The sequence below is a fragment of the Myotis nattereri genome, assembly GCF_964212035.1.
Source record: "Myotis nattereri genome assembly, chromosome: 11".
In the NCBI taxonomy this organism is placed as follows: domain Eukaryota; kingdom Metazoa; phylum Chordata; class Mammalia; order Chiroptera; family Vespertilionidae; genus Myotis; species Myotis nattereri.
In genome coordinates, this window is record NC_138086.1 from 74274598 (window position 1) to 74286970 (window position 12373).

At 39.3% G+C, this 12373-nt stretch overlaps 1 protein-coding gene across 2 annotated transcripts in view; it reads left to right on the forward strand.

The window, feature by feature from the left end:
• SUGCT (succinyl-CoA:glutarate-CoA transferase) overlaps positions 1 to 12373 on the forward strand; it is a 554158-nt gene that overhangs the window by 464808 nt on the left and 76977 nt on the right. For both annotated transcript variants that reach the window (XM_081101832.1, XM_081101831.1), the window contains one exon: positions 1490 to 1553. In XM_081101832.1, the coding sequence (XP_080957958.1) occupies positions 1490 to 1553 (64 nt within the window). The remainder of the gene's footprint in view (positions 1 to 1489; positions 1554 to 12373) is intronic.

Genomic DNA, 12373 nt, shown 5'->3' on the forward strand with positions numbered 1-12373 from the left:
AACCAGGTAGCCTCCAGTTGTTAAAAAATATACAAAAAAGGAAACAATTTTAAAGCATTTTTATTTGTGGGATTATAGAACATTTTTGCCTCTAGTAATTCAACTTTTACCTTTAGAATCACATTCTATGCCCCCATCTCATCCTCTTCCTACAGTGGGAGGGCACTTGTGCCCTGGCAGATTTTGTTTTCCCGCTCACCCCATTGGAAAGAACGGCAGCCTCTATATGCCAAGGATCTTACTATCTCCGGCTCAGTAGTCAAGCAATTCAGCATCAAGTCAGATTTCTGCTGGTTGGGCACTGCTAGATGGTCCCTGTTAGACAGTAACTGACCTTGAATCTTAACCCTGAGACAAGTCACCTTGTGTTCCTGATGGGATACTAATAAATATCCCTCTTGGTCCCAGTGCATGAGAATCTAACTGGCCCTCTAAGATGAGGTCTTTGGTGTTTTTTTGTGTTTTTTTTTCAGTTGTCTCCTCCCTCCCCAACCTGCCCCAAACTGACTGCAGGATGGTGGAATCCTAGTTATGAAGCCCAGTCTTATGATGAAGGTCTCACTATCACTGAAAACATCTCTGCTTTCAATCTCTTGCTCAGGCCTCTGACCTGGGCCTACTCTGCGCTCCCCTGACAGCTGGCTCTGTTCATTGCTTGTCACAGCAGCCCTGAACCTGTCCACTTCCGGAAGTCACTGGGCCTCTGGATGCTCTGATTCACCTTTCAAACTGCACTGACTCCCCATACCTTCCACCAAATAAATTGCCAGGAGCATATGTGCCACCCCAGGGGGCTCCTCTGCTCTAGGTCTGCTTCTTCCTGTCCTGTCCTGGAGTTGACCTTGGCCAAACCCTGCTATGAAGCAGTGCAGGAAGAGGCGAAGCTTTATTATTTAGAGCAGTGGTTCTCAACCTTCCTAATGCTGCGACCCTTTAATACAGTTCCTCACGTGGTGGTGACCCCCAACCATAAAATTATTTTCATTGCTACTTCATAACTGTAATTTTGCTATTGTTATGAATTGTATTGTAAATATCTGATACGCAGGATGTATTTTCATTGTTACAAATTGAGCATAATTAAAGCATAGTGATTAATTACAAAAACAATATGTAATTATATATGTATTTTCTGATGGTCTTAGGCAACCCCTGTGAAAGGGTCGTTCGACCCCCAAAGGGGTCGCGACCCACAGGTTGAGAAACTGATTTAGAAGATCATACCTAGATGAAGGGGGAAGATCATACCCTAATTTAGGAGCAAATAATATTTTTAAGAGTGGGAAGAATCTTATTTTTTTTTTTAGCTTCATTTGGTAAAATACAAACGTTATTTTTGTATCAAATATTTACTTTGAAACAAAAATTTCAAGCATCTCTCTTTTCTAATATCTTTCATCAATGGACTGAATTGGTGGTTTTCTATATACCTTGAGGTTGAAGATAATTTTAGTTGTAATGTATTTTCTCTCTCTTTTTACATTTTAAGGTATTACACAATGGCCTCATTATGGAAATGAAACATCCAACTGTGGGGAAGATATCAGTCCCAGGTTTGAAAAATTTTATTTTTCTTAATACCTTCCTTAATAAACAGTTCCCTATGTTTATACCCCAAACAGCTTGTCAAGACATTGTCCAAAATTTTTGTTTTTGATGAAAGTTAGAGTCACACCAACAAGACTGCATGCTGAGGCTACAGAATTGTGTCTTTGCTCTTACAAATGTCTGATTGTCTCACCGTCAGCAAAATGCTTGTATCACCTAACTCCATTTTCTTTAATCTTGTACTCACAAGGGTACGTTGTGAAATTGCCAGCAGATAAGTAATGATAGAAATGCAAATATTATGAAATTACATGCAGTTATTATGCAAATAAGAACGGAAGCCAGGCTCCAGAGAGGTGGTGTCCAGTGAAGGATACTGACTGCGCAGGCCAGGGCATTTTTCTCTCTGAACTATGGTTTCGGGTCTCGATCTTAGCTTTGTAGATCAAGAAACTAATGTTTTCGGTAAACTCAGAATATATTGAAGTTTTGTAATTTGACTCAAACCAAACAAACTCAACCAAAGAATTTTGGCCAAAATGCCAACCTTATACTTTCGGGGGGAATTCTTTTCCTTGTAGACAGGAACCTCCTTCCTCCTCTCAAAGCATCCAGACTGTAGCAAGAGCTTATGATTAACCTGTTACCATACACAGGCTTCACTTCTCTAGTGATCGTCATGTGACCGTTCCTCAGGTCTGTTGTCTCTCCTCTGGGGATTGCTGGTAAAACACTCCACATTCTTCACTGTGTCCCTATTTTCCAGACTATGTGCAAACCATGCACTTTTATTTTCCTTTTCTTCTAAGATTTGGGATCAACTTACAGTATTGTCCCAGAACAGATCAGATAATGGCCACTGGCATATAAAAAATAATAATAAGCCCTGACCGGTTTGGCTCAGTGGATAGAGCATCATCCTGCAGACTCAAGGGTCCCGGGTTCGATTCCTGTAAAGTGCATGTACCTTGGTTGCGGGCACATCCCCAGTCGGGGGGGGGGGGGGTGTGAAGGAGGCAGCTGATCGATGTTTCTAACTCTCTATCCCTCTCCCTTCCTCTCTGTAAAAAATCAATAAAATATATTTAAAAAAATAATAATAAGAGGGAATTATGATAAACAAATAAAATTGAAATAGAAAATTCTAATGCTCAGGAGTATAAGGAACATTATACCCAAATTAAGGAAGGTAACTAAGAGAGAGAGAGAACAGGTATAAGCACATCAGAGACTGAGATCATATGTTCATATGGAAATGATATGTCATGGAGAAAGGTCGTAGGGGAAAAGCATGTTAATAAAAGCTAAAAAAGTCTTTTATTTGCTCATATTATTGAGCGTATACTATGAGGCAGGCAATGCTTTGGGTCCTCAGAATTAAAAAATAAACCAGGTTCCTTGGCTCCTGGCCACATGGAGCTCATTCTCAATGGAAATGCTGGCAATAAAAGCAATCAACAAATGTTCCTATAACTATAATTCATGGTATGTGCAAAGATGGGGAGTGAGCAGTGTGCTGTCACAGAGAATAATGGGGAAAGAGGGAACTGTGTTAATTTGGTTGATCCGAGGATGACTTATAAACTGAGAACTGAAGGATGTAAAGAAGTCGACATTTGGAGAGTAGGGGGAAGAGCATTCCAAGCAAAGGGACCAGCATGCGAGACGGCCCTGAGGTGGGAAGGAGCTGGGTGCGTTTTAAGCCAGGATGGTAGATGGGGAAAAGGAGGCAGGGCATGAGACTAGAGAGCAGGGCAAAGCCTTGAAGGCCCCACTAAATCCGATTTTACTCTGGTTTTAAGCAGGGGAGTAAAATGACACGATGTATAACTTAAAGCGGGTTAAGAAGTTATTACAGGAGTTCAGGTAATGATGTCTTAAGTTAAGGTCATCGTAATAGCAATAAAGGGAAGGGGGTGGTCAAAATGTAATCACAGGGTTTTCAGTAGGAAAAGACTTTAAAAGGCATTTTGTCCAGTAGTTTTAACTTTATTTTTTAAACAGTAAACTGATAATCTAAAACAGATCAAAACAGAGTTCTGCTGATCGATAGATGAACACTCCAGCTGTTTGACTTTCTTCTACTTTCATCATGCCTTCCAAATCCATCCTTAAACCCATCGGCCCTAACGAACAACCCAGGAACCACTGGCCCAATTTAATCCCCCAAGTTTAAAGATGAGGTCCAACAGTCATTTATATCCCCAACACATGAGAGGAAAGGTTAAACACTAGAAAGTTAATACAAATATTAGTATGATAGTAAGGAAACAAGTAAGTCAGTGGCCAACCTAGAATGAACTCACTGGATGTAATCCTCTCTCAATCAATCAGACATGAATTTGCTGACTTCCAGATAACTCAGGAAGATGGAAATATTTTTTCAGATTCCTTAAAGGGAGACGTATACCCATTTCATTCACTTTAATTTATAAGTGTATTTGTTAGCTATAGTCACAAGAAAGCTGTATAACAAATAACCACAAAAATCTCAGTGGCACTCCAGCATAAGCATTTATTTATTCCATGGATGTGGATCTAAGTGGGGGATGGCTGAGCTGGGTTGGACTTGCCCGGGTAGCTTTTATTATAGGTGCAAGCCTGGAATCTATCGAGGTTTGCCTCCTCACTGTGTTAGCCTCAGCTCTGCTCCGTGTGTCTCTCCTGTTCTTCTCATGACAATGGCAGGAGAGCAAGAAACTAAGCAGAAACCACAAGGCCACTTGAGACCTTCTGCAGAGCTATCAGATCCTTCTGCCCACACTCTGTTGGCCAAAGCAACTTTTAGGCTGTATCGCAAGAGGCGGGGAAATAGATATCTTTTTAAGTGAAACTGCAATGTTACATGGTAAAGGCTTAGGAGGGGTAAATAAGGCTTGGGTCAAAAATTCAAGTTACCATAACAGAATTCTCAGATCTGTCCTAATCTTTTTTATCCTTCATTTTTATCTGTATTCTCTTTGGGGAATTCTTTCTCTTCTTTTCTTTTCTTTTCTTTTCTTTTTTCTTTTCTTTTCTTTTCTTTTCTTTTCTTTTCTTTTCCTTTCCTTTCCTTTCCTTTCCTTTCCTTTCCTTTCCTTTCCTTTCCTTTCCTTTCCTTTCCTTTCCTTTCCTTTCCTTTCCTTTCCTTTCCTTTCCTTTCCTTTCCTTTCCTTTCCTTTCCTTTCCTTTCCTTTCCTTTCTTTCTTTCTTTCTTTCTTTCTTTCTTTCTTTCTTTCTTTCTTTCTTTCTTTCTTTCTCTTCCTTCCTTCCTTCCTTCCTTCCTTCCTTCCTTCCTTCCTTCCTTCTTTCTTTCTTTCTTTCTTTCTTTCTTTCTTTCTTTCTTTCTTTCTTTTTCTTCTTTTTCTCTTCTCTTTCTTTCTTTCTTTCTTTCTTTCTTTCTTTCTTTCTTTCTTTCTTTCTTTCTTTCCTCTTTCTTTTTCCCTTCCTCCCTCCCTTCCTCCCTTCCTTCCTCACCTGAGGACATATTTCCATTGACCCCAGAGAGAGAGAGAGGAAGAGAGAGACATCCATTGGTTGCTTCCTTTATGCCCCCCACCCCGCCCTGACTGAGGATTGAACCAGCCACCTTTTGGGGTACAGGACAATGCTTTAATCAACTGAGCCACCCAGCCAGGGCTATTTTTGTTTCTTTAATTTCTATAGAGCTTAAGCATATTTTTATATATCTATCTTATTGACTTACCTTATATCCTTTCTATAGAATTATCAATATTGGAAGTCTTAGATTTGGGATGAAATGGATGCATTTAGGTCATTTTCAAAATTAGTATCTGAGTGTTTCTCCGAGGCAATACACCTGGACTCCCCATGAAAAGGGAGAGAAAATCAGATAAAAAGTTGCAATTGCTGCTTCTAATTCAGTGTATCCTAGTAAGGGACCTCTCAAACAGGATAAGATATATTAATATAAATACTTTCACAGTAAATAATTAAGTTTTTCCTGTGGCTTGCCCCTTTCATTGATTTTATTGATCTATGATAGTTCTGTCTTTCTTTGTAAATGTTCCCTTTGGAGACCTCATGAATGTTGTAAAAATAACCCACAATGCCTCATTAAAGTGAATCAGCCAAAACAGAAAAAGTGGGTAGAGTGAAAGGTGATTTTATGCTACACTCTTTGCTAGTTAGCCAGTGGAGACACATTTTGAATTCATTAAATATATTTCTCTAGATTTGCATATACATGGGTGTGCAAAAATAGGTTTACAGTTGTTTCTATGGAAAAATATATAACCCAAGAATAGTATATAATAAAAGCCTAATATGCTAAGTGTCCAGTCGTCCAATTGGCTGTTCAACCAATCAAAGCTTAATATGCTAATGATATGCAAAGCCGCTGAACTGCTCACTATGACATGCACTGACCACCAGGGGGAAGACGCTCTGACCAGTAGGTTAGCTTGCTGCTGGGGTCTGGCTGATCTGGACTGAGCGAGGCAGGCCAGACACACCCTGGAGCCCTCCTGCGGTCCCTCCCTGGCTGGCCAACCTCCCACATCCCTCCCCAGCCCTGATTGTGCACCAGTGGGGTCCCTTGGCCTGGCCTGTGCCCTCTTGCAATCTGGGAACTCTTGGGGGATGTCAGAGAGCCAATTTCGGCCCCATTGGCAGAATAACCAGTCACTATGACACACACTGACCACCAGGGGGAAGATGCTCAATGCAGGAGCTGCCCCCTGGTGGTCAGTGCTCTCCCCTTGTTGGAAGCCGGGTGGGTGAGTGCAGCGGCAGTGGCGGGAGCCTCTCCAACCTCCGCAGCAGCGCTAAAGATATCTGACTGATGGCTTAAACCTGCTCCCCACAGGGCTCCCGGACTGCACAGACTGGGCTGAGGGGATCCCCCCCCCCCCCAGTGCATGAATTTCATGCACCGGACCTCTAGTAAATAATAATACAAGAATAAACTGTTTCACGTACTTACAACTGTAAATCTACTTTTGCCACCCCATGTATATCTGCATCTTCACATTTACAGTAAAAAAAAATCCTGTTGACATTACTTCAAACTACTTATTTATATTTCCTTTATTATTAGTGAACATGTACTGAAATTTTGATATATTCTATTAATTTACCTGAAGCATTTATGTCTTAGTAGTTACTAGAAACCTGTCTCTTAAAGAAAGCAATAATTCTTATGTAATTTTGATTGTACCTTTTTAGAGATGTATAAGTCCACAGCATTCCCTCAGATTCTCAAATTAGAGCTCCTGTGTACTCCTAATTGATTAATACTTAAAGATATTGGTCAACCAATGTTTCCCAACTACTGGGAAATTATTTGCCTCTTCAAAATTCCTGTTGCCTACTTAAATAATTATTGTAAGCATTTAATACATTGTTACAATACTTGCATTCATTACCAATATTAAAATATACCATGTAATATGATCTAAACTATCTCCTTTATTAATTAACATATATTCCAATATACTTTTTATATCATTTCCCATCATCTCCAACACAATTAATAATTAGGAAAGACATTTATTTTGTATATATACATGTCATAGTTAAAGTATGCAATCTAGTTAATGCTCATGAATTATCACTAAATATGAATTGTAGTTATGTTAATGCTAATGCTGTTGTTCTTTATTTCACATACTGTTCATGACACTACTCTCTCATTTGAGCTTTAAAGCCTATTTTACGGTTAAAAATGGAAAGAAACTAATACAATGTATTATTCATGGGGGTATAAATGAGAAAAAGTATCATATTTTTCTTTGCCAGACTTAAATATTCTGGCGTTCTAATCATACCCCATGAGGGTCATAGTGCGTAGTTTTCGCTCACCATTAGCTTAGTGGGCAGAAGTGTGAGCACACTGGGCACAATGTACTGATTTGCTCCTAATTAACTAATTTAATCTGTCGCCGTGACAAATCTTCAAGCACACACACATGCTCACACCACACACAACTGAACTCCCTAAACCTGTTGTCTTCCATGTGCTCTATGAAGATCTGGTGAGAGAGCTGCCCCCAGAACAGACCAAGCCACTCGTGGAGATTACAGTTTGGCAGGGAAGGCAGCAATCAGTACATACAGAGAAGCAGGATGCACGTTTCCATAGAAAACCAGAGGCTACAGCAGGGTGCTCTGGAAGACTGACCAGGGAGACCTAAGCTAGTGTGTGGGATCAGGAAAGTTTTCTTGAGAAGTGAACTGTAAACAGACATGGGAACAATGATCAGTTGTCAGCGGAGCCAACCTGGTGTGGCTGAAGGAGCAACAAAGAGGCCCAGTGCTAGTATCTGGAGGAGATGAGATAGGGCTCAAATGGAGAAATGGGGGTGGGACAGGCCGATGGTTACCCTGGGGAGGTAGACAGAGGCCAGAAGAATGAGACCTACAATAGAACTAATGACCAAATTCAAAACAAATCAAAATGTCCAGGAGAGCTATGTGGGTCTCTAAGATCCCTACTATCTACGGGGAAAGGTGGGACTTGCAAGAGGAGCTTGGGTAGGAACCTCAAACCTAGCTGGGCAGATGTTCTGATTGATTGAGTTTAGGGGTAATTTCTAAGTTGGTTAAAGAATTTTATAAAGCTCATAATATCATGCATTTTAAAGTGAAATAGATAAAAATTCATTAATTACTGAAAGGCAAAGGTACATTAGAGTTCCCACCATGATATTTCTTCAGCAAGACATTGGCCATTATATAAACATCACCTTATTTGTGAGTTTACTGAAAAGATCTTACATCAGTTATTATATCAAAAGGACTGCCAGTTTCCACTGAGCCATTCACCCACCATTTGTACCTTCTTTTTGAAATACTGCTACCTATTGGACTTTTAGCCAGAGTGGAATGCGCTGTCTTTCCACGTAGCATTTAGGGACCAAAACAGTCTTGGTGCTGAGTTCCAAACTTCAAAGAATATCACTGAAATAGAGTTTGCTGTGAGCTCAGTTCCTCCCCACAGTCTTTGTCAGATGTTTCCCTGTGCGTGTGGGTTGTGGTGACGTGACTCCAGCGGCACTGCTGGGAAGTATTGTACTGATGAGCGTGTCCGCGCGCGATGGCAAGGATGCCGTCTTCTGTGCATAGAAAATGAGTTTCAAAGGAATTAGCCTTGCCTGCTATCCCACCCCCACCCCCACCCCCACCCTCCCGCCCTGTGTTTTTCAGAAAGTAGCTCCAAGTGATTTTAAATGAAACTTTTCATAAGTCTCTTCCCATAGGATTTTAATACTCATATTTGGAACGTGCAACCATTGTTAGCTAGTAGATGTCGGATGTGGGAAGAGCAATCACCACTATGAATTAATGTAGCTCAAACCAGATTATTAGAATTCTGATGTTTGGATTTTATAGTGAATTTTGAAAAAGTTGAATGTTTGTTATTTGATTATGTGACATATTTTATTTCTGAGTGTTTGGCAGCTTATATAAAAGATGGTCCATAACACCTTTCTTTTGTAAGCTTTTGGGAGAAAAGATGCTGTCATTTAACATCTAATGAACACCCTCTATAACAACTAAGTTCTTAATAGATATTTTCTGGATGATGATTAGAGTAAAAACCTTTAGATGAAAAATAATTTAAAAAGATAATTCATGACTATTTTTAGCAATATGCCTTTTTTTTTATGAACAGACTGGCTACCTGGAGAAGCTATCTGAAAGAGATTCATTTCACTTCTTCAGTTTGTTTCCAGTTTGAAGTACATAAATGAAGTTACCACCTAGGCTCTTGCTTACAAATCTTCCTCTTCTAGCTACATGAGACTTTACCTTGCCTTTACTTTTAGCTTTTTTTTCCTTCCCTTCAGGTACAAAATTAGTTAGTGTTTTTGAAATCGCATACCCTCAAAGTGCAGTTAAATTTCTATAATGGATAACAGCTATGGGGAAAACTGTCACAAGTCTCACTGGGAGAAAAGAAAAATTATGAGGAACCAAAGTTTCAGCTTACACCCCTCCTTAAAGCTTAAATATGTGAGTTCTAAGAAGGAATTCTAAGTAAAACCAACCTGAGAGTAAAAGGTGGGATAACTTATTTCTTCCAGGTAGAGAAATCTCTCAGGTGACAACAGGAAGCGTGTAAAGTTTTCATGTTGTGCGTAGTGCGTAATCTGTCTCCTAGAAAGAGCATACCCCTTCAGGGAGCAGGTTAAGCTGTAAAAAAGAGGAAAGAGATGAAAGGAAGGTTCTACAGTCTGTCAACAGAATGAGAGAAAGCTGGCAGGGAAGTGAATTTTCAAATAGACTAGCCATGGTACTTCCCAAAGTCCTCAATTATTTTTAACTTTATTAAACCCTTAACCCAAGGCAATGTACTGATGGCTAAATAAATCAGTGTTATTCTCAGACGATTTGACATTGAGTGCCGGCAGCCTTCTCTGGAAGTCCCATGTAGTGAGGCGGGATCGTAGACGTTGTTGCCTTTCAGTGAGAAATGAATAGCACAGTGACTTTCCTGCCTAGGAGAGCCTGGAGGAAGCAGGAGTGAATCACAGCCCCAGGAATGTCTTTCCATCAGGAACCTGAGAAGCCCTAAGAGCCAAGTTACTGTCACTGATAGGACTTAGGAACCTTCATCAACTATGCTTCTCTGTGCCGTGAGGAAGACATATTTTGTTAGACCAGGGCTTTCCTTCTCAGGGAATTCACATCCCTATTAGTTGGGACGGGGAATGTGGCCAAGAACTCAGTTGTTCCTCTTCAGCATATGCTCATCAATCTAGACACTCAGATAAGTGAGTCTAATAGACGAGAAACTCCTCTTGCAAACTCGTCATAAGTTATCAATGAAATGAGAGTAAGTTTTCAGTATTAGGAAGTGACATTTAAGCTAAAGGATTTTTCTTGGTGTATATTTAATTAGACTTATAAATTATTTGGAATATTTTCTCAAATATCAAGATGTGGAATGATCCTTGAGGTGAGAGTTGTGTTTGAAATCATCTGAATGAACCACTGAATGCTGAGCCAAATCTAGAAATCAAAATAAGATAAAAACAAAAATCAAAAGCCACAGGAAGAGTGGAAGCCTCAATGATAGTAAAGCATTTTTTTTTGGTGGTTATTTTGTCTTAGAAAGTGTATCAGTTATTTTCTGGGATCAATTCTTTAGTTCTTCAATTTGCTGCAGTCAACTTTCATTGGGTACTCAGGGAAGTCTTTTATTGGATCAAACTTTAGTGCTGACCTTATGATAGATCTTAGAGAATAAAGTGATTAAATGTAATTAGGCAAGTAGACTGGCTGGATAAATAAATTCAAATGCCATGTAATAGCTAAATATAAAAAAATTAAATTATTTTCTAGTTTGGACTTCCATGTTACGGAGTTAACGTGGATAAGCAAGAGGTGACATCAACTTTGCCACCAAGTGGGTTTCAGCCTAGAGTATGTTGCTTGACTTCCTTGCTGGATTTATCTATGCCTGAATTCTTCTTATGCTCTGAGATAAGAATGGCTTTGTTTTCCTCTAGCATCACCAGGTAGGGACTTTTTAGTCCATGAAGATATGACAATTGGGCTGAATCCCATAGGAAATTTAAAAAATATATATGAATTCTTAAGATATCAAGATATATTCCTGTTCAAAAGGCTTAGCTAAAAAAAAAAAATCAATGGAGTGAGCAATATTTTTATTTAAAGATACTATGGCTTAATTTTTACTAAGCACAGTGTTATGTTAATATAATAAGTATTGGAGGAGGTGAAGAAATGGTAGTTAAAGGATTTATTTGACACTGAGCTGGTCTATGGGGCTCATTGCTTGTCTTCTCAGTAGGAGCAAATGGTATTTTGTGTATGTCAGTTCTGTATCAGTCTTCATGGAACCATATCCCCATGTTGTTATTATCTATCTGGTATGGCATTAGTAGTCAGTGTGTCTCTGAGCTCATCTTTTGAATAATATTGAGATACCACCTGAGGGGAAGGGATGAGGGACCTTGAAATGTTCACCCAACATGTCCTTCACCTGAGCACATCTAAGTCACAGCACCCATGTGACTTTCAGAGGGGTGATCCATTAGTCTAACCTACTCAAAACCCTGTGTCTGTTGAAAGTGTTCCTATGAACCCTCTACTTCAGGTTATTACAAGAAGCCACATGCTTTTCAAACAAGTAAGCAAAACCTAATTTTCATTAAATGAAAAAAGTTATTAGAAGACATTTTGGGAATTTCAGGACAGGGTGTGGTGAAATAAGATTCTGCAGCCACAAAAAGATAGGGAAGTACTACCCATATAGATTTAAATATAGTTTACCCCTGTAAACTCCTCAAAGACAACTTGCTTTCTCTTTGCTGGACCTTCAAATTGGTGTGTAACTTTAAGTAATTCACCTCACGTTTTAGTGCAGTGGTTCTCAACCTTCCTAATGCTGCGACCCTTTAATACAGTTCCTCATGTTGTGGTGACCCCCAACCATAAAATTATTTTTTGTTGCTATTTCATAACTGTAATTTTGCTACTGTTATGAGTTGTAATGTAAATATCTGATATGCAGGATGTATTTTCATTGTTACAAATTGAACATAATTAAAGCATAGTGATTAATCACAAAAACAATATGTAATTATATATGTGTTTTCCAATGGTCTTAGGCGACCCCTGTGAAAGGGTCATTCGACCCCCAAAGGGGTCGCGACCCACAGGTTGAGAAGCGCTGTTTTAGTGCCTTATAATCTTGTGCTAATGGGATAAATCTTTTTGTTCTTTTAATTTAAAGGAAAATGCAATTCACTGTACTACATATAAATATATTATGTGAATGGATTTTAATGACATCATTACCATGGAACATTTAAGTTTGAAAAAAAGAATATGAGCAAACATCTCTTGAGTACTT